Consider the following 22,258-nt stretch of genomic DNA (forward strand, 5'->3'; position numbering starts at 1 on the left):
TATATTGTCAATACCCTATAGTCTATACACTCTATACACTCTATAGTCTATATAGTCTATACTCTAAAGTCTTTGTGGTCAATACCCTATAGTCTCTATATTCTATACTCTATCGTCTATATAGTCAATATACTATATATGTATATATATACTCTATAGCCTTCATGGTCATTACTCAATAGTCTATAGTCTATATACTTAATATATTCTATAGTCTATAATCTATAGTTTCTATACTCTATATATTCTATAGTCTATATAGCAAATAGTCTATACAAGCTATATACTCTATAGTCTATATAGTCAATATACTTTATAGTCTATATAGTCAATACCCTATAGTCTCTATATTCTATACACTATAGTCTATATAGTCAATATACTCTATAGTCTCTATACTCTATGTATTCTATAGTCTATATAGTCAGTACTCTATAGTCTCCATAGTATATAGCATATATAGTGTATACTCTATAGTCACTCTATGAAGTCAATATATTGGAGGGGTGATACCAAAATGACTGACAGTTGATATGATGATATTATTCAGTACATGAATTGCTTTTTTGTTATTGTACACGCTTATTTATATTTTTCTGCCCTTTTTCATGCAGACCAAGCTATCCAGCAGACAGTGATAGGGGGTGGTACAAACTATGAAACTGCCAGGGGGCTTTTGCAGCTGCAGCAACAATTTTTGTTTTAAAAGCAGAACTACAACCTCTTATCTTTTACAGCAGGGGTAGCCAAACTCCAGCCCTCCACCAGTGGTGCAACTACAAATCCCATGAGGCATTGCAAGACTGACAGGCACAGCCATGATTTCCAGAGGCAGATGCCTAATGGGATTTGTAGTTTCACCACAGCTGGTTTTCCTACCCATGCTTTACAGCCAAGGAAGGTACCATCTTAGCATATATTTGAATTCCAGTTGCCATGGTGATGCGCATGTGATCAGCTATGACACTAGCCAATGGAAGGCATGAGCTGAAATAAGCACACTGACAACCTTGACAGTTGATATGCCTTGTAAGTAACTGTTTTGGAAAACCATTAAATTGGTGGGTCACTTTCCACTTTGAGGCCCACTCACACCAGGGTGGAAGAGATTCAGTGTGGTTTCAGAGCGGTTTCCTCACAATTTTTGAAAGGGCTTTTTGGGTGTTTTTAATCGCGTTTCAGCGTTGAAACGCAACTAAACACGCGCTAATCAGCGCATTTCCATTGCAATATATATGGAAAATGCACTGATCAGCATGAATAAGTAGCTCAGGGTGCATTTTGGGCAGCAGGCGGTTCGGAATGTGCAGAGTCACGCGATTGCATGAACAGTCCCCGTAGGAATGTATGAACAAACCCATGCGACTGAACTGCCCTGGTGTGAACGGGGCCTAAGTTATAATCCTTGTGGATGAAAGGTGACTGTTGGCACCCCAGGCCTGTTATATTTTCCCCCAACCCCTGTCACTGTCACAGTGCAAGTGGAGAGAAATATAAATAACGGTATGTAAAATACAAAACAATTTGATATACTGAACACTATCATTATACAGTATACTGTATGGGGGAAATTGATCAAAACTGGAGCAGTTGCCCATGGCAACTAATCAGCTTCTCTCTTCAGTCTGTTCAGTTAAGGTTTGAAAATGAAAGAGAGAAGATGATTGGTTGTCCAGAAATTTGTCTGCTCCAGTTTTTATAAATATATGTATTAACCACGTACAGGTACACAACATTTTTCATGCATATTGTCCTTTACTAAGAAATTATTTAAACCAAAGATGATTATGCATGTAAATTAAATCTGCAAACCTGTTGACTATCCAAGGCTTGTCATTGCTGAGCTTTCTGCACATACAGTATAGCAGTGGGTTAGGAATTTAAACATTTTCACCCCAGTTATCCTCTAAGATGCTAGATATACTGTATGTGTATTGTGTAATATGGAATATGTATAATCTCATCATCATCAAAATAATGAGTAAATATCATCTTTAAAGGATTAAAGTAAACTCCCAGCATATACTATCCTGTTATAACAACAGCATTTTATTAGCAATACATTCTATAGTTGTTTATGACAATACAGTCAAAGCTTACTCAAAAAAATCCCTTGTATGTAGTGAGTGCTGCCTTCTGCCTGCCCATCACTTTCATCAACTTCTTGGATTCCCAGGGTGCTTTGTGTCTTTCCTTCTGCTTGATGTGATGCAAGCTTTATTTCTCAAGACTGCATATCCCATGATGCATTGCTTCCAGCAAGCAGTGATGATGTTACATTGTTCAGATGTTGAGTTGTAGTTGTAGTTCACAAGGCAGGCTCTGTGAGAGAGTGCATATTCACAGGGCTGAGTGAAATTGTGTCAGTGCACAGAGGAAGTACATCCTAGGAACATCTTCAATAAGTCAATTTACAAACTTCTAGATGGATATGATTATTAGGGGTGGGATAGAACTTATGGAAATTTAATATAGAAATTCCCATTTATTTTTAGTTTTTGACCATAGATACCTTTAAATAATTCTAACTGTTTTCGCTGTAACTAATCTGGAAGGTGTGCAATTATTAATTTAGATCTGTGATGGCTAATATATGTTTTTATCTTTATGTCAGATCTCCCTCCTGTAAGATGTGACCTCCAAGTGAAAAGGAACAACAGTGAACATCGTACCATTGGCCTAAGCACAGAGGCGCGCCTGTTTCTAAGACGGGGACAGGAATTTATGATCACATTACAGTTTCGAAACCAAACTCTAAGACAGGAGGATCTGAGCAGATTCAGTCTCATTGTAAAAACAGGTGAGATAAAACCTGGATTAAATGATATGTGAGGGCAATGACAAAGGACAATATCCTCACTACAGGCACGACGTACGTTGGCATTGCGTCCTGTAGTTCCCATCAACAAACTGACCAAACCAGCCCAGATCTGCTAAAGGATAGAGGAACTGACAAGATTACTAGGTATTTGCTGGAAAAACACTGCGCAGTGGCAGAAGAATTCACATGCACAATAGAGTTTAATAAAAAGGGAACGTCAAACTTCAATATTAAAGTGACACTAAACTCAGGAGTTACTGTAAATATTAAAAATGCATTCGAGTGCCTTAAAGGAGAACTATGAGGTGAGTGCTTTTCACTCACCTCGTAGTTCTAGCCGACCTGTGACAATGAGACTGTCACAGGTCGGCTCAGTAGATCGAGAAGTGAGCGAACAGATACCTGCGTTCGCTCACCTCTCGATCCTGTCACAGCTCTCTGCCATGACAGGGGAGGGGCTAGATTCCCCCCTCCCCGCTCCGATCCGCCAACGCTGACTGGCGGATGGGACGGGGGAGGGGACGGGTACAGCTGGCTCTGCCTCTGGATAGGCAGAGCCAGCTGTCAGTCATGCAGCTGGGCGGATCCAGACATAATTGTCGGGATCCGCTTCAGCTGCGGCGTATACCGCAAGCAGTAGCTCACGGTGTAATGTGGCGTCTCAGTATACCGCGAGCTGTAGCTCTCCTGTAGTTCTCCTTTAACTATTATCAAAAAAATGATCTTATTTGTGTATCACTCTGCTTTAGGTCCTCAAATCCTCTTTGAATTGATGCTGACACTGTTCTTCCTTCTGGAAGGTGGCTACTTTTCTTCCCCTAATTACAGTACACTTGGAGGGCTTTTAATCTCTGGGAAAAATTAGGTTTTTGGACATTTACTGAATGCAATCTAGAAAGAGCAGCAGAGGGGATGCGAGTTGTCCTACTGCCATGTGATTTTTTTTATTGTATTGATTTTCCCTTTAAATATCCCTTTCATTATAAAATACACTATTATTGGACTGATTGAAAGTGGTCCAACAAAATTGGTTTGGATTGAACAGTGCAACAACATTTGTTCTCCTAAATTTAAAGTAATTGTATTTTTTATTTGTTTTGCAATAACAATGCAGTAAGAGGAGCAAGGCTACCTTTACTTGGCATCATATTTGCTGCAGCAGTCCAACACTGATCGAGAGACACTGTACCATTGCTCCTTATGCTGGCCATACACCTGGTTAATTTCAACCACTTTCAATCCACCAGGAATCACAAATATCCAAAGTAACTGCCAGAAACTAAGCAATCTACCACCCATGAGTTTGATCAACCATCAGAATTAGGGTTTGCATGGATCTAGTGTGCCTTTCAATGCGCAAAATTTCAGTTGAAACTATTGAAAAAGAAACTATGAAAATGTTCTCAGAAGCAATCTGATTTTTCTGCTGTGTTGATTGAGGTCATTTCAAATTTATCTCCTTGCAGCCGATCAAAACCACCATTTTATGTCTTCGATTGCTTTTCAATTTCAACAAAAAATTAAATGGCACGTTTGATCGCTTGACCAACTGGCCACACATAATGGCCAGCTTGAGATACAGGCCAAAAGCCATTGGCTGATTTAATTGACCAGTATTAGGGGAAATGATCCTTTAAAAACGCTAACTGAAATTTTCACTTTTCAGGTCCCAAACCTTCAAAACAGGATGGAACTAAGAACAGTTTTCCTATATCCAGCCTTAGTGACAGGAAGACATGGAGTGCCCGGGTCGTTGATTTTAGAGAAGGCTTGTGGAAAGTGTGTGTCAACTCACCAGTGAATGCGATCATTGGATACTACACAATGTCAATCAAAATCTCCAGTGGAGTAATTGAAAACTTGGGGGAGTTCATGATGCTTTTTAACCCTTGGTGTGAGGGTAAGTTTATGTGTAAGGCAATATTTAGCCTTTTCACTGTCCTGTTTGAAATAAAGTTAAAACCAGTCCTTGACTAATAACAGATCATTGATTTGTATTTTGATGTCATTAGCTGATCCTAATCCCCATTTATATTGCTTAAATGTTTAACCCCTTAGTGCCACAGCTTCAGAAAATGTTTACGTTCCTGAGGACCGTGGCAATTTTTCCATTGTTGCTATGTGTTTGTTTAACAATCATTTCCATCTTCCGCATACATTGCAACTACACCTTTAATCAGTACTCTATAGTCTCCATTAGGGATACACCGATACCGATATTTCGGTATCGAGTATGAGTACCTTTATTTTTTCCCGGTTTTCGCTGATACTGAATACCGAGTACCGCAAGTCCCATTCAGGAAGCCAGGCAGCGTGTAAAGACTCGCCACCCGGCTTCCCGTTTAGCAGGGAAGCTGTCCCCATGCTTCTTCGTCACTAGGTGACGAGAAAGCATGGAGCCAGCTTTCAAGGACAAAATGGGCTTCATTTTGATGTGACATATGCATATATAAATTCTGATCTTATTTATACAAAATACAAAAATCAGTTTTGGCAATAATAATGTGTAAATAATTAGTAATAATTAGTGTAGCTAACAAAAAGTCCTGTTGTCCTGATTCATAGGGTATATCATATGTCTAGGATTTCAGTGTATTTTGGGAGTTATAGGTCACACAATACATGGAGTGAAATGCAATTTTAGTGTGGAACAATTTTAGAATGTGGTATGTTTGTCTCCTAACTTTAATAGCCTCATCAGGCACTAGATTTTCTTTTCCTTTTTTTTATGTTAACATATTTTTTTAACAATTTAAAAAACTTTATTTTTTGTGTTTAAATGTATTTTTTTTGACCAAGGGGCACTAAGGGGTAATTTTTTTATTTACAGGGGCTTTGATACAGTTTTTCCCTCGGAGATACTTTGTATCAGTTTGTAACACACAGCTGGCTCATGGTTGCACAACACAGTGAGCTGCTGCTGACTCTGTGGCTGCCATGAGTCTGTGATCATAATGATAAGCTATCTCTGTGATCAAAGTGCTGTGACCGCCTAATATACTGTTGAGGGTCTGTCTCTGACCCTGAGGGACCCATCAACAGCAGTAATTAAATGAGCGCTGGTGCCTCCACCGGCCAGCGCTCATTGTACCACATGACGGGATCATCCCGTCACCGGTCGTTAATGAACTGAACGATTGTGATGGTATAATCCCGTCATTGGTAGGGAAGTGGTGAAAAACGTATGCTGTACATGACTGATGAAAGGCTTTTCTCCTAAGACTCTCCCCAAAGTAGATACCCTTCATTATTTTACAGTTCGACATAGTAATGGATTCAGGCAGCTTGAAATGAGTCTGCAAATAGAAAAAGATGGACTGTTGGGTATTGGCTCCTGCCAAAAATGGCCCTAGTATGTGTATGTATACATGTGAGATAGGGAGTGGGACCTTAAAAGTTCCTTAAGGGCAGAGATTTATGAGAATGTACAATATGTAGAGCATGTCAGCGCTGTATAAATATCTGTATTAAATAAACAATGCAGGATTTGAAGGACGAAGGGATAAAGAAATTCACACTTGAAAGCTTTGTTTCTATATGGTATTTAAAAATGCTAATAACAGTTTGATAGATTTAAAAATATTAGAAAATGTCACATTTATGTGGTGCATCACAGATTAACTGGTGTACAGTCAAAAGCTGGAGAAGTGCACATTCCATAGCAGGCCACCCTTCTTCATAAATTCCCTAAATATATGCTATAGCATGTGCATATATGTTTTGCACATTGTGGCTGAATAATTAATCCTGTGAATATAAGACTTGCGTGTTTGTGCGGCCCCAATCTGAGATCATAGGTTCATATTAGACATGTGCGATTCGTTTTGTTACGAATCGAAATTCGTACGAATTTTCCTGAACTTCGTAAATTCAGAAGCATCCGAAATCCGAATTGCAGTTTCCGAATTATATCCGAAATACGAAATTCCGTTAACGAATTTCGGATCCGAATTTCTTTGAAACGGGAACTAATATTACCCCTGTAAATGAGGTTGAACAACATGACAAGATTTTTTTTTTTACCCGAAATACGGACCCGCTGCTGCTGAGAGTTGCATTACAATACAGGCAGGAAATACGAAATTCCGTTGACGGAATTCCGTTCCGTTACGAACATTCGTTATGATGAAGTTAAAAAGCAAAATACCTTTGTTAATATTGGAGTTGATGAGTTTGTTTTTTTATCCGAAATCCGAAATTCGGACCCGAAATCCGTTAACGGAATTCGTATTTCGTTTGGTTGACCAATCAGAGGTTTTCTCTTCTGCTGCTGAGAGTTGCATTACAATACAGGCAGGAAATAAGAAATTCCGTTAACGGATTTTCGTTCTGTTACGAACATTCGTTATATTGAAGTTAAAAAGCAAAATACCTTTGTTAATATATTGGAGTTGATGGTAATTTTTTTTATCCGAAATACGAAATTCAGGTCCGGAATTTCGTATTTCGGATAAAAAAAACAACTACCATCGGCATCGACTCCAATATTAACAGAGGTATTTTGCTTTTTAACTTCAATATAACGAATGTTCGTAACAGAACGAAAATCCGTTAACGGAATTTCTTATTTCCTGCCTGTATTGTAATGCAACTCTCAGCAGCAGAAGAGAAAACCTCTGATTGGTCAACCAATCGAAATACGAATTCCGTTCCGGATTTCGGATCAGAATTTCGGATTTCGGATAAAAAAAAACTCATTATGCGTGGGTCAAAGGTTGGTGGCAGGAAGTGCCTTATCCAGGGTTCCCATAATTTCTCAAATTTCGGCATTTGGTCCTCTAGAAATCTGAACTCCTCCTTTCCTAGGTACACAGCTGACCTGCTGGTGAAACGGACCGAACGTCACAACTACCCTAACTCCCCCACCCCCGACCGAACGTCACAACTCCCCTAACCCCCCCCCCCCCTCTCTACTTTACTCCCCCCATCTCCTTCTTTTTTCTCTATCACGCCTCCCCCTTGATCTTTTCCTCTCCTGGTCCACCTTGACCGCAAGGGTGAGATTCCCACCAACTTCATTCCCCCACTTTCTCCTACATGGATAGGCGATTGCTGAAAGTATACCATGTATGCTGAAATGTTATCTGTTGTATAGCAATGCCTATGTCTACATTCTTATATACGCATGATGTTCGTGTGAGTGTGTTGTTCACCTATTGCTTTATTGAAAAAAATAAAAAACGTTTTGAAAATAAAAAAAATTAAAAAAAACTCATCAACTCCAATATTAACAAAGGTATTTTGCTTTCTGACTTCATCATAACGAATGTTCGTAAAGTTACGAAAATGTGCTGAAACTAACGAAAATTCGTATTTCGTACGAATCCGAATTGAGTTTCGGACACGAATTACGAAATACGAAATAACGGATATTCCGAAACTGAACTAAATTTTTGACGGCGCACAAGTCTAGTTCATATCCATTAGTTAATCAGGCACAGTTGATTAATTGTTGGAGTCTCTCACCCAACCCAGTGTTTCTCTCAAGTCGGGTTTTCTATAACAAAAAATATTGTTTCCCTTTTAAACACTGAACTCAGTTTAAACTTTTTATGGTCTTTTGGTATGTTAGATGATCCTGTGTACCTGCACAATGAAGCTGAAAGGCGAGAGTATGTCCTCAGTGAAGATGGCATTATCTATCTTGGCACAGAAAGTCATGCTCAGCCCCAGCCTTGGCACTTTGGTCAGGTAGGTGTGTCAATGCAGCATACCATCATGCTCAGCCCCAGCCCTGGCACTTTGGTCAGGTATGTGTGTCAGTGCATCATGCCATCATGCTCAGCCCCAGCCCTGGCACTTTGGTCAGGTAGGTGTGTCAATGCAGCATGCCATCATGCTCAGCCCCAGCCCTGGCACTTTGGTCAGGTAGGTGTGTCAATGAAGCATGCCATCATGCTCAGCCCTGGCATTTTGGTCAGGTAGGTATGTCAATGCAGCGTGCCATCTGCTCCAGCCCTGACAGTTTGTTTAGGTAGGTGTGTCATTGCAGCATGCCACCTTTTTTACATGCAGGTTGGTGACCTTAATGTCCACCTAGAAAGATTCAGAAGAAAAAAAAAGATAGTTTCAAGTTCAAGTCTTATCAGGAGAGAACTGGACTTGGTCCTGAGTAGAGATACTTCATTATTTAAACATCAATCAGAGTGGGACTGCAGTCAGGGACACATGGTGGGCATTATATAGGTACCTGCTAATCCGTGCAGTTGGGTCAAGTCAAACATGGAGGGAAAATGCAAAGAAAAACTGTGAATGTTTTAACTGGTGGTGCCACCTTTCTCCCTTTGTCCAAGGCTCAAGCCCATAGGTGCCTCCTTGTAAATTCAGCTTTAGATGCTAAATGTATTTTTGGCTACTACCCTTTCTCTTGCACTGATGCTGAGCTGAATCTGGTAAATTTAATTTACAGTTTGAGGAGGACATACCTGAAATATGCATTTGGCTCCTGGACACAAACCCACGCTATCAGGAAACACCAGAAAAGCACTACATCAAGAGAAATGATCCTGTCTACATCTGCCAGATGATAGGCGACATGGTGAGAAACTTAAGAAGATTGGTTCCTAACTTTCATATTCATGCTAGTAAAATAGTTTTCATCACTATATGTTTATATATTGTGTGCAGATTGGCCAAAAGGATGATGAAGACAGAGTTGCCTTCATGTGTGGGAATGAAATACTGTCCTATAAATGGATAAGCAGTATCCCAGTGCTGCGCCAGTGGTTCCAAAAAGGGAGTCAGACAGTATATGGACAACACTGGGTGTTTGCAGCAGTGCTGTGTACAGGTATAACGAGTGTCTACCCTCTCTCTGCCACCCTCACTCTCTCTGATCTTCCACAGAACTTCTCTCTGTGTCTTCCTCAGTAGTGATATGTCCTACACTCCAATCCTTCTTTTGGTGTTCAATTTTATATATATAATTTTAACTGCTGATAAATACCAGGAGGAAGCCCTGATTAAGAGGGTATGTGTGTAAACCCCCAAAATGCATTGGCTATTTTTTTTACTGTCCCCCAACCCCATGTTGAATAGAGATTTATCTGGACAATTGTGTTTTGCAAACATTTACAGCTATTTTTTATCTGCTTCTTGTAGTAAAACCAAGAAAACTGACCCAGAAGTAGTATATAATGTACTTTTACTATACAAAAATGTTACATGCATAAACTACTTAGTTACATCTAAAAACAATACAAAATACAGACTGCTACAATACAGACATACACATGCTTACACTACACCTTTCCCTAACACATGCAATGGTTTCTATAGGAGGATACACAAAAGTCACTTAGCTTTGGTTGTTACAGGTATACACATTCCTTATTGAATGGGACTTTGTGTAGATTAATGTTCTCAGGAAAATGGCTCCTTGTCTTGACTTAGTGTTGTCCTTCTATTCCAGTAAAGCCCTCTGGTCACAGTTCCTCAGTGAAGTCCGGTCTGAAGGCCTCTACCTATCCATCTTTATCCTACTTGCTCCCATTCACTCACATAAGGAATCCATGATTGATCCAAAGAAACCAATCATATATTTCTCATGACAGTGATTGGATGGCAACTGAAGCTTGATTGAAGCTTATAAACAATGGACATAATTTTATGTTCGGCTCCATTCTGTCTCTGAGACCAGTCTTATTACATTATCATCTTCCTGAGTCAACAACGGCCCTGACGGTCCCAAATCACCACCTGAGCGTACAGCCAGATGGCCATTTTCTAGCATATCAAAGCGACCATTGATCTCAGGAAGACGACACTTATTATTCCAATCACTGACCCCCGCCATACCTACTGAAGACAAAAGGGAATCTTAAACATAAGGCATGACAGTTGGCTTTAGCATAGCAATGTGAACTATTTGAATTATATTGTTCCTAGGGAAGATACAGCCTTATTTAACCAGCTGTCTCTATATTTCACTCTATTGTTTCCACATATTTTATTATTAGTAAATATATACTGTATCTGTGTGTCTGAAAAATCATTTTACTTTTGTGCTCAAAGGTTTGCATACCCTTGAAGAATTAGTAATATACAGTATGTACCATTTTTAAAGAAACTCGACTATGAAGCTCATTTTTGTTGAAGTATTGTTGTATTGTGCTCCATGAAACAACCACACCGTCTTTTTCCAGAGCAGCCTGTATTTCTCCTGAGGTTCCTGTGGGTTTTTCTTTGTATACCGAACAATTCTTCTGGCAGTTGTGGTTGTAATCTTGGCTTGGTATCAAGAGATCGCTGAATTTTCCACTTCTTAATAAGTGATTGAACAGTACTGACTGGCATTTTCAAGGCTTTTTATATCTTTGTATATCCTTCTCCATGTTTATAAAGTCCCATTGCCTTGTTACGCAGGTCTTTTGACAGTTCTTTTCTGCTCCCTTGGCTCAGTATCTAGCCTGCTCAGTGCAGCCTCATGAGAGCTAATAAACTCATTGACTATTTATACACAGACAATAATTGCAATTTTAAAAGCCACAGATGTGGCAAATTAACCTTTAATTGTTCTTTTAACCTATGTGTGTCACCTTGTGTGTCTGTAACAAGGCCAAACATTCTAGGGTATGTAAACTTTTGATCAGGGCCATTTGGATTATTCCTGTTATCATTATGATTTAAAAAGAGGCCAAACAACTATGTGATAATAAATGGCTTCATATGATCACTATCCTTAAATTAAAGACAGTTTTTTGGCATGATCAGTCATATTTTCAATATCAATACCAAAATTTCACGATTTCTGCCATGATACGTAAACATACATCAAAAAAACAAGATACAACAGAAATGAGAATACAGCTTGTACACATCTTCTTGAATACTGTTATTTTCAAACTAGTCCTTAGGTACCTTTACAGGCTATGTCTTACAGATTCAAATGTGAATTTACACAGATGTTCAAAAGTCTGAAGTCTGGAAAATATGGCTGGTTAGTGGTCGTGGAGGATAGGTTTAATAAACACTAAATGGATGAATAAGGGAAGACACAAGAACAAAGGGAATGAGTCAGGAAACATAATTTGACCTGTCAAAAAGTGAAGGAGAATTAGTCATAGATCAGTGGCTGAAGAGAATATATTAAGCCAAATTATATACCTGTTTGGTATAGGCCATATGTTTAGATGGAAAGGAGGAAAGGATTAAGGGCACTAAGAGGAAAGGAAAAGAGAAAAAATACACCAATGTGGGAGACAGGTCCATCCAGAAAGATCAAACAAAATCCAGAGAGAGTCTGAAGTAGGAATGTATGGTCACCACTACAGTGTATAGATTGTACCAGTATTATTTACCTAACTTTGAACATTGAACATGAATCTCGCAATTTTCTGCAGTATTGCGCTGCCTGGGGATACCAACTCGGATTGTCACAAATTACAACTCAGCTCATAACACAGAAGAAAGTCTGCGGAAGGATGTGTATTACAATGAGAATGGGGCAAGGATTCACAGATCTAGGCTTGACAGCATATGGTAAGGAACTCTAGAAAAGTATGACAACATAAAAATGAATTCTCAATTCCTTCCCAACACATCATTTATTTAATTGATTTATATAGCGCCATCACATTAGTATTTTACAGAGAATATAACTCTATTTGCAGCTTAGGGCTTATTCTTGGTGTAAGACAACTAACCTACCATCATGTACAGTATATTGATTGTAGGATGATAATGGGTCACCCAGGTTGAACATGCAAATGCTCTGTTGCTTAAATGGGTATATATTCCCACAAACACACTCCAAAAGCTTGTGGAAAGCCTTCCCAGAAGAGTGGAGAATGTTTTAGTGGCAAAGGTAGGGGGGATCAAATCCATATTAATTCCCATTGTTTTGGACTGGGATGGCAAAAAGTTCAAATAGGTGTAATCGTCTGATGTCCACAAATTTCCATATAGTGGAGTTTCTGTGGTGGGATTTCTATAACAAGGTTCCCATGTGCATCTTCCTGCCATAGATATTAGTCACTGTAGGGTTTTTAAGATATCTTACTTTGCAGAGAATGCAGCACAAGAAATACAGCTGTTGGTAAAACCAAATGCCCCGGTCACAGACCTCCCCCTTGGAGTCCACAACAGGTGTAAAGCCAGTGGAGGAGTGGGACCTGCAGCAGTATTTGTTTGGTGGACTATTCTTTTAAGTATTAATAGATGCCGCAAATGCATCGGTTCAGTGATAAGCAAATTGGCTTACCAAAAGTAATTTTCACAGCATAATGTGCCAATCCATAGCAATCCCAATTTCCCTGCAGAATGGCAGAAGCAAATTTTGGTCCCTTTCCAGTTCACTTTCATATTGATAAGCCTGTTTAAAGCTAGCGTCATTATTAATTACTGTGCTAGGAAAATGTCCTTTGGCACCCAAGGCGAAGATGCTATCGTTCAACCTGAGCTGGATTGCACTTGTACATGTACATGTTTTGTTGCTGGGCTGGTGTAGGATGCAATAATGACAGTTGCTGCCTAGGACCACACTTTGGTCCAAGGGTGCTGAGGGAGGGGGCGAGAAGGTAAACCAGCGTGATTCACTCATAATGAGCATTGTAAAACAGCCAGATTTTCAATAACATTACGGGTATCATCTCAAAACTAAGGAAGCTTAAAACTCATCACAAGTGCAAATTTATTTCTCAAATTATCCCCTTTGTAAAGGAGTAAAATGAATTTCTGATACAAAGAATTTTGATACTACAAAAACCAATGGCAAAAATGGTAATAGTTTACTTATAAATGATAGATGTCCCTTATTTCTGCTTCAAACCTGACTCTGCTAAACTATTTCGTATATCTCACTTCATAATATTGTGTTGCAGGCACTTCCATGTATGGAATGAATGCTGGATGGAGAGAAAAGATCTCTTTAAGGGATTTGGTGGCTGGCAGGTTCTTGATGCCACTGCACAGCTGAAATACAACGGTAACCTGCCAACTATATTATGACCCTTACTGAATGTATCAGTGAAAGTGAATGATTATATCATACGTATATTATACAGTATATATACTGTCATATTTTTTACATATTTTTTTATACACAGTGTACTGTATATATATTTTATTAGATTTTTCTAGAAATGGGTGTAAAGTTCCTTCCTTTCAATTTCAGCCTGATTTCCCAACATTGTCTTTATAACTATTGGTAGTGAACATTATAAATTATAATTATCAGTTTGAAATCTTTCTTCAGTTTTTAAATTAAAGTCCAACTCTTGCCAAACTTATTTTACCTTTTCACATTTTTTATAGTATAGAAAGGTTAGAACCTCTATAAGCTTTTTATTGCAGTCTGTGTCCACATTTGGGAGAATTTCCTGTGTGAGAGGTGTCAGACAGAACAGGAAGACAGGGAAATGTCCCCACTTACTGACTATTTAATGGAGGCATCATACAGAGCAGGTAATTGGTAATCCCCCCCAAAGGGGCAATGATCAGGCTATAAAATCTTAAAGAGAAATATCAACAGAGACACAGTCATATGTTCCAAGACCTTCCCACTTTCTCCCAAATCGATACATTCTGGCTGCAGTTGGTCTTTATCTGCAGACTGGTTTTCTTTCCATTGAGTTTTTTTTATATGGCCCATCAACCATGTGACCATATTTCTCTTTCCTTTCATCTGATCAAATCACATCTGTTATCAAAGTAGAACTCCAGCCAAAACTTTTTTTAGTTTTTGGATAGAGTGAGGAAGGGTTAGAAAGTCTTCTAGTGTTTATTGCTGTCTTTGTCCCTGTAGGAGAGATTTCCCTTAATTTCCAATCCAAGAAGCACAAAATTAGGTGAGTGCCTGATTGTCCCAAAGTGGGGGGAAATGCCACCTTTGACTGTTGTCATTGCAATCTATATTATTTAGGCTGGAGGTAAACTTTAAACCTACATGATGGTAGGTGCCCCATATGAGAGGAGGTCAGGGTGGCCAAGAGGACATTATATTGATTTTAAAAATAATCAGAGAGGTGGTTAATGTAAATAAGGTTATAAGTATAGCTTTTAAGTAAAGATCTCCTTATCTAACGAAGGTGCTTTGATTCCAGGAGCCCTATATTGTGATGGTCCTGCCCCAGTGAGAGCCATCAGGGAAGGCTTTGTAGACTTAAATTATGATACGAAGCTCATCTATGCCAAAGTGGTCACAGATACCGTGACTTGGGTGCGAAACTCAGATGGATTTTTCAAGAAGGCTTTCAGCAGCACAAGACACGTCGGTGATGGAATGGTCACAAAGAGTGTGGCATGCAACCTTGAAGATGATCTCACCTATGAATACAAGCACCCAAAGGGTAATAAAGATCTAATTTTTATCAAGCCAGAGATAAATCAGACACAGGTTTATATTGTTGGAGCACATATGCTTGTTGGCACTTGATACATGTTACAGTGAATCTTTCACATTTGTGGCAAGATCACAAAATTAGATAGTGGGCTGAGACACTATAGATAGATTTGAATGTATAAACTCATACTAACATTTTCGAACAATTAGCAGTGTACCCCGTACACACAAAGTCAAACATGCGTTAGGTGCGTCTACGTGCGAAAAGCATCGCCTATGAGCAATTTTGGGTATTTTAGTTTTTTGTGATTTCACAGACACACACAATTTTAAGGCTTGAAATGTTTAGTATCTATTTGACATTTTTGGTATCTTTTTACTTGATGTGACCCCATCTTTTATATTTTACAAACAAATTGGGTATTATATTCTGTATCTGTGCTCTAAAATCCATTTTAGTGTATTTATTCCTAAAATATTGGCTTGATAAACATTTCCACATATATCATGTGACATAAAAGAGTTAAGTGCTCATTATGTCTAGGGGGCTCAAATAAAACAGATTTACTCATCTGATCCTCGGTCCCACCAGCTCCCTCTGAGCTGCTAGACCAGTCCCCGCAGCCACTTCTTCCTTGGGCTTCGGTGGTCTAAGGACTGCTGATGTCATCACCTGCATTAGACGTGAGGGAAATTCCATAGCTTGAGCGGAGGGCTGACCACCATAGGACTGAGAATCAGGTGAGTATATCTGCCAAAAAAATAACCAAAACAAGTAACAGGTAATACCCCTATCCTTATGCTATAGAAGAGTATTGGTCATTTTTATCCTGATTGCAGTCTTGTAAAGATGTTATTGTATGTCATACCTAACCATGATCCCAATGCTCATGTCATCCCAAACAGGTTGTCAGGAGGAATATGAAGCTGTTCAGAGAGCCAAACTGCTAATGCTGAAAACTGAGCAACCCAGTGAGGACAATCCTATGCTCCTGAGTCCCTTCCTAGTATCAATTATACCCCAGAGTGGTCAACTGTCTGGAAATTATATTAGTGTCAGTGTGACAGTGACCAATGTGAGTGAAGAGGAAACGGACCTGGAGCTGGTTATTGGTGCCCAGCCTGTACATGACTACGGCATAACTGGAGCTCAGTTCTGGAGTGAGAAGTTCTATTTCCATCTTACTTCAGGGGAAGGTAATTATAATTTTTTAGGAATAAAAACCATATAGTACGTTATAGATAACATGTAGAACAAAATGGACAATTAAAGGGGACCTTACCCCCAGGTGCCTGCTCACATTCTTACATTATCTTCACTGTACCACATGATTACAAAATGTGAATTGAAAATAGCTTCCTGGCCATGTTTCCGCCTTCCTCCTCCTATAAGACTGAGCACATATTTTGAATTCTTATTGTAAAATTTACCTTTAAGTCTAAACCTTAGAATCTCAAATTAAAACATTTTTAGAAACTCCAACTCCAGGTAAGATAAGCTTGGAGTTCCCTACCATCTGTGAATCTCAGCTAGGAGGAAGGATTAAGTAAATTAAACTTGTTTACCTTGAATAAAAGGTGCCTAAGAGGAGACATGATTGTTATCTACAAGTTAATCAATGGTGACTGTAAAGCTGAGGACAGCTTGTTTAATGTTAGGTCCTAGATGAGGACAAGGGGCCACAATTTAAGGTTGGAGGAAAGGAGGTTCAATCTATAAATGTGAAGAGGGTTCTTTACGGTCAGAACAGCAAAAATTTAGAACTCCCTTCCCTACTGCTGTGGGAGCACCTCTGAGTGCCGTAATGCCCAGGCACACTTTATTCAGAAATGTCATACTATTGCTAAGAACCCTAACTGATCTGTCTGTGCAATTGCAGAGAGAAGTGTCTCTGGACGGATTGATCCCTCGCTGTATGAGACGGTTCTGCTGGACAATAACCTGCTGAGAGTGACTGCTCTAGTAAAGGAACCAAAAGACCACACCAGCAGCTTTGCCTTGGCTGAACAAGATGTGACTATCTGCAAACCAAATCTAATGATACAGGTATTAAAGTACTATGCTGCTAACCACACCCTATACAATGTAATTGTAGAATCTTCCTTAGATTTTCTACCAAATATGTAGCACAGGGGTCTACCTGACTGGATTTGAATAGAGTGGATTTAGGTAGTCCCTTACATTATATAGTTGATGGTAATAAAGGCTTTTCACAAAAGTTTGCAATTTTTCTATAAGTAAATATGCCCATTCGGCCAAAAAAGGGACTGTGAGTTTTGGTACCAATATTGGACAAGAAGACCTGGCTCTTAATCGGCTCTCTGATTCATCCCATGAGTGATCAGTTGGGTTGAGGTCAAGGCTCTGTTCAGGCCGCTTAAGTTGTTTCATACCAAACCATGTCTTTATGCACAGACTGTGTTTACAAGGGCACAGTCATAGAGAAACTGAAAAGAGTCTTCCACAAATTGTTGCCAGCAGGTTGGAAGTGCACAATTGTCTAAAATGTTCTGGTATGCTGTAGCATTAAAAGTACACTTTGTTGGAAACACCTGAACTCAATTATTTGAAGGGGTATCCACATACTGTTGACCAGTTGTGATGGTCACGTGTCCAAAACCTTTTGACCAAACAGTGTATTGACAGTGTTGAAAATGTATCAATATATTTACATTGCATATTGTACTCTCAAGAACTGTCCACAGGTATTTTTCTATTTGAAATATTGGATATCCATTCGGTTGACAACTTTCCATGGTGACAACTGAACGATGTAACCCTAAGCTCACATTCATCACCAGCTCTGATTAGATCTGTCTTTACTGTGTGCAGATTCCAAAGGTTGCTGTGGAGTTTCAGCCAGTCACTGCAATGTTGACTTTAACCAATCCTCTCAAGGAGACCTTGAAGAAAATTGTGATAAGAGCAACAGGCAAAGGACTTCTATATAAGGAAAGGATATACAGGTACATTTTAAGTATAACAGTCCCTTTTATTATATAATATACATGTTTTTCTAACTCTTCTGCCTCTTGCTGGCTACCACATAATATTTGCCATTGGCAATCAGGAAAAGTGTGCAACTACAAACTGGTGCAGTGCTTAGGAATAACATAAACCGACTCTGCCAACTTACAAAATTAGAGTTGCTGGCAGTTATAAGGTGCAGACACCACATACCTGCAGGAGCCCTTATTCCCCTCTGCCACGCTTACCTGCTCCCTTTCCTACGTTCCTATTGGCCAATCACTATGATGGTCTGCCTCCTTCAATAAGAATTTGTATGGTTGGGAGGGTGGCGGCAAGCTCCTTCACTGCCAGAAAGTGCAAAAACATTGCTCATTCAGAATGGTTTAGTTGACAGTGGAAGTTTATATGTCATGAGAAAAGCATGTGGTCTGCCTGATACAGAATAAGTGTGAACAAATATAGAGATAAGTAAATATGGTTTTCAGATGTTCATTTGCTGCATGCTTAACCTACGGTATGTCAGATACAGCCAGACATCTAGCATTTGTAGAACTTCAAAAATGGCAGCTCACATAGTTCTCTCATGATAGGTGTACTTTAAATCACTTTAGAGTTTATTTGTATTAGAGAGCCCATTCACACCAATTGCGGTGCGTTCCAGAGCAGAAGCTGCTGGAACACAAAGCCATTGCACACTAAACTTCCCCCTTTTTGTTGGGGTGGGAAGGGGCGTTGCGGTGCATTGAAGTCCAGTGCGATCGGACGTATGGCAAAACATTGCCTGCGTTCCGGTCCAGTTCGAACGGAAAAAATATGCTGCATGCTCTTTTTTTGCGTTCGAACTGGACCGAAATACAGGCAATTGTTGTGCGTGCCAGCAGCTACTGCTCTGGAAAGCACCGCAATTGGTGTAAATGGGCCCTTAGGGATTCTAGTTCCAAAATAACTTGATGACCCAGGTTTGTATGCATGTCACATACATTTGAGGGGCTTCCAAACTTTCATGTTGTGTTTTGAATGTATTGTATACTATGGAGAGTATAACAGGTAAAGTGTGAACATCTCCAGGTAGATATGAACAACCAGAACTCCTAGGTAGGTGGGAACAGAGCCATCAACTATGGCAAAGGAAACTGCAAACAGCAAAAAAACAAAAACTTGTAAGAGTTTTAACAATTCCCTACTCAAATGTATATATTAAGCATATATGTTATGGATGGCATGGGGCCTACTGATTTTCCACTGCTTCTTTCAGATGTAATGATGTTCTTCCAGAGGGCGACTTGATCTACCCACTTACCTTCACTCCAACACAATCGGGAGACAGAAGACTGTGTGTGCAGATGCAGAGTGACAAGCTGGGGCTCATCACCAGCTTCCAGAATCTGGAGGTGTTACCCAGCAATGTTGAAGAATGTAAGTTAATTGGGGTACTGCGTGGAAGGCTTCTAAGATTGGCAAATTAACTTTGTGCCTCTTGAGGTATAGACAGAGAGACATAACCTTCCCCTTGTACAAAGCACTAGTAAGAACTTATCCTAGGCAGTTCACTTTTGCAGCAGCTCACAAGAAGGATGTTGTGGAACTTACAGGTAAAGGGCAGCTGAATTAATAAAGAGCTTGACCTACCTCTGGCATGAGAAAAGATTAATTGAACTGGATTTTTTTTGGCCTTGAAAAGAGGTGAATGAAGGGTATCTTAATCCTAAATGAAAAAAACTAAAATATTGCAGTTTACCACTAAAATATTGCAGTTAGATGTAGTGAATGCATGTTTTTCCTTTTTTTTTTGGGTGATTCTGCCAGTAGCATCCTTTCGATCCTAGAAGGACAACACTGCTGTATCAGGACAATGGAAATTGGACCTGATTACCGGGACCTTTCTATGTCCTCTTGCCCATAACACAGATGGGAATGGTCCTGTAGACCTCAGAACAATAAAACCAATAACAGTGCAGTGCAGGCAGAGAGCACAGAAAGTTATCACCTGACAAGTTTTCTGGCAGGATCAACAGGTATTTTTTGTACTTATCAAACAGATAAAATAAAACACTTTCAATGGTTTATTTATTAGACTAAAAGGGAACAAATAAGGCACATTTAATATCAGGGTTTACTTACACTTCAAGTGGGGATATGATCAATTTTTATAAATACATAAAACAGTAATTCAATATTAAATGTAATAAATACATAATAGTCTATAAAGTTAACTGGGTGCAAAGTTGTTCACTTTAGGGCCATTGCAAATGACAAATGGGTGCTATTTGTGGCTGAAGGAAAAGAGGTTATATCTCTGTATACAGAAAGGCTTCTTTACAGTAAAAGCTGTGAAAATATGAAATAGAATTCCACAGGAGCTAGTTGTAACCACCTCTGCAGATTGAATAATTGGAGGTGCTTCTAAATGCATAGGATATACCTGGCTGTTAATATCAACAAGTAATAACACTGAAGATTGTTGATCCAGGAAGTATCTTATTGCCTTAGGGGATCGGGAAGGAAGTTTTTCCCTGTTGGAGAACATTGGACGATGCTTTATAAGGGTTCTCTGCCTTCCCTTAGACCAACTGTGGGTCTAGGGTACTTTAATTAGGATGTGAAGTTTTTAATTAATGGATGTGAGGTTTTTAATTAATTAATTTATTCTTGTCTTTTGGTTGAACTGGATGTACTTAAGTCTTTTTAATGCTGACTAACTATGTTACTATGATTAATCACGTCTATCAGAAGGAGTGTTCTTTTTTCCCCAAAAAAGAAAGGATATACAACAAGGGTTTTAAAACAAAATATCAGAGAATATCTGAGAATAGATTGTGAAAATATGGGCTTGTATAGATAATGCATAATTACTAGTACAAGGAAATCTATTGAACTGTTTTGTATAGCTCAAGTCATTTCAAAATGAGCCTAAAGTCACCTAAAGTTGTATGTGAATCCCAACTTTTCTTGTAGAACCTGACAATGGCCATTCCCTTTCATGACTTTCAAGCCACCCTATTGCTTACTCTAGTGATGGGAAGACTCACTAATTAATAACGAGACCTGAGAGGAATGATCAAGCACAACCTGGATCGAGATTTCTAAATAACTTCAGCTGCCCATTTCCCGGGATCTACTAATCATTTTCCTAAACCTCTGTTTATGCATTATGTCCTTATATGCTCATTCCGAATAGCCCAGATTTGTGACAGATTGCTTTTTTAAATTTGAGAAAACAAAGTATAAATTAGGCTGAGCACTTTTAGATTGTAACCTAAAATGTATGCACATATGTACATAAGTATAATTATAAAATTGAAATTGCACCACTATAAAGATAACTCAGCAAATGCTTTTATTATTGACAGGGTCCGTCCATCACTGGGAGGTATTCAAAAAATTCGCAGAAAGCTCTAATTCTGCAGAAGACGCAGAGTCCGGCACTCCCATCAGCCTCAGCATTCACACAGAAGGTGTGGCTTATTATGGACACGACATCCCTTTTTCACTGGAAGTCTCCAATAAAAGCGAAGCACAGAAATCCCTTTATGTTTATCTTACTGCAGAATATGTTGATGAGGATGGAAATGGTAGCATACATTTCTGGCAAGAAAGCTTTGATGTGTCTCTCCAGGCAAAAAAAGGTAATTAAACAAAAACCTGCATGACATTGTCATAAGCTATACCTGACTATTGGTACAGTATGAAAATATCATTGTGAAACCTGTCAAAGTAGTTAAAAAAGAACTCAAGGAAAATCAAAAATGTACCTTTGCAATGGGGCTACCCCTGCACTGCAAGGGTTAAGTGCATGTTTTGTCTAAGGGGCTCAAATAAGATAGATGTACTTGCCTAATCCTCTCTCCCCTTCTGCTCCTGATTTTGGAATGTCTCTTGATGTCCTCACATCTAATGCAGGCCAATGGTCCTTATTTAGATGTGATGACATCAGCAGTCCTTAGATTTCTGGAGCCAGGGGAGAAGGGGCTGTGGGGATTGGTCTAGCAGCCTGGAGGGAGCCCGCTGGACCAAGGATCAGGTGAGTAGCTTTATTTGAGCCCCCTAGACAAAACAAGCACCTAACCCTTGCAGTGTATGGTAGCTCCATTGCAAGGGTACGTTTTTGATTTGTCTGGAGTTTTTCTTTAAAGCAGAACTTTTTTTTTTAGATTTGGTTAGAGGGTTTTAGTTAGAGGTGCACCGA

At 39.2% G+C, this 22,258-nt stretch overlaps 1 protein-coding gene across 1 annotated transcript in view; it reads left to right on the plus strand.

Annotated features, from left to right (window-relative positions):
- Positions 1-22,258, plus strand: part of LOC108793369 (erythrocyte membrane protein band 4.2-like) — a 33,232-nt gene that overhangs the window by 5,453 nt on the left and 5,521 nt on the right. Inside the window, exons 2-14 of the mRNA XM_018564292.1 lie at positions 2,615-2,800; positions 4,488-4,721; positions 8,394-8,512; positions 9,231-9,359; positions 9,449-9,611; positions 12,163-12,301; positions 13,642-13,745; positions 14,863-15,108; positions 16,008-16,298; positions 16,982-17,148; positions 17,935-18,068; positions 19,328-19,488; positions 21,423-21,698. Coding sequence (XP_018419794.1) covers positions 2,615-2,800; positions 4,488-4,721; positions 8,394-8,512; positions 9,231-9,359; positions 9,449-9,611; positions 12,163-12,301; positions 13,642-13,745; positions 14,863-15,108; positions 16,008-16,298; positions 16,982-17,148; positions 17,935-18,068; positions 19,328-19,488; positions 21,423-21,698 — 2,349 coding nt within the window. The remainder of the gene's footprint in view (positions 1-2,614; positions 2,801-4,487; positions 4,722-8,393; positions 8,513-9,230; positions 9,360-9,448; positions 9,612-12,162; positions 12,302-13,641; positions 13,746-14,862; positions 15,109-16,007; positions 16,299-16,981; positions 17,149-17,934; positions 18,069-19,327; positions 19,489-21,422; positions 21,699-22,258) is intronic.

The sequence above is a fragment of the Nanorana parkeri genome, unplaced genomic scaffold (assembly GCF_000935625.1).
Source record: "Nanorana parkeri isolate BGI_ZX_2015 unplaced genomic scaffold, ASM93562v1 scaffold743, whole genome shotgun sequence".
NCBI lineage: Eukaryota > Metazoa > Chordata > Amphibia > Anura > Dicroglossidae > Nanorana > Nanorana parkeri.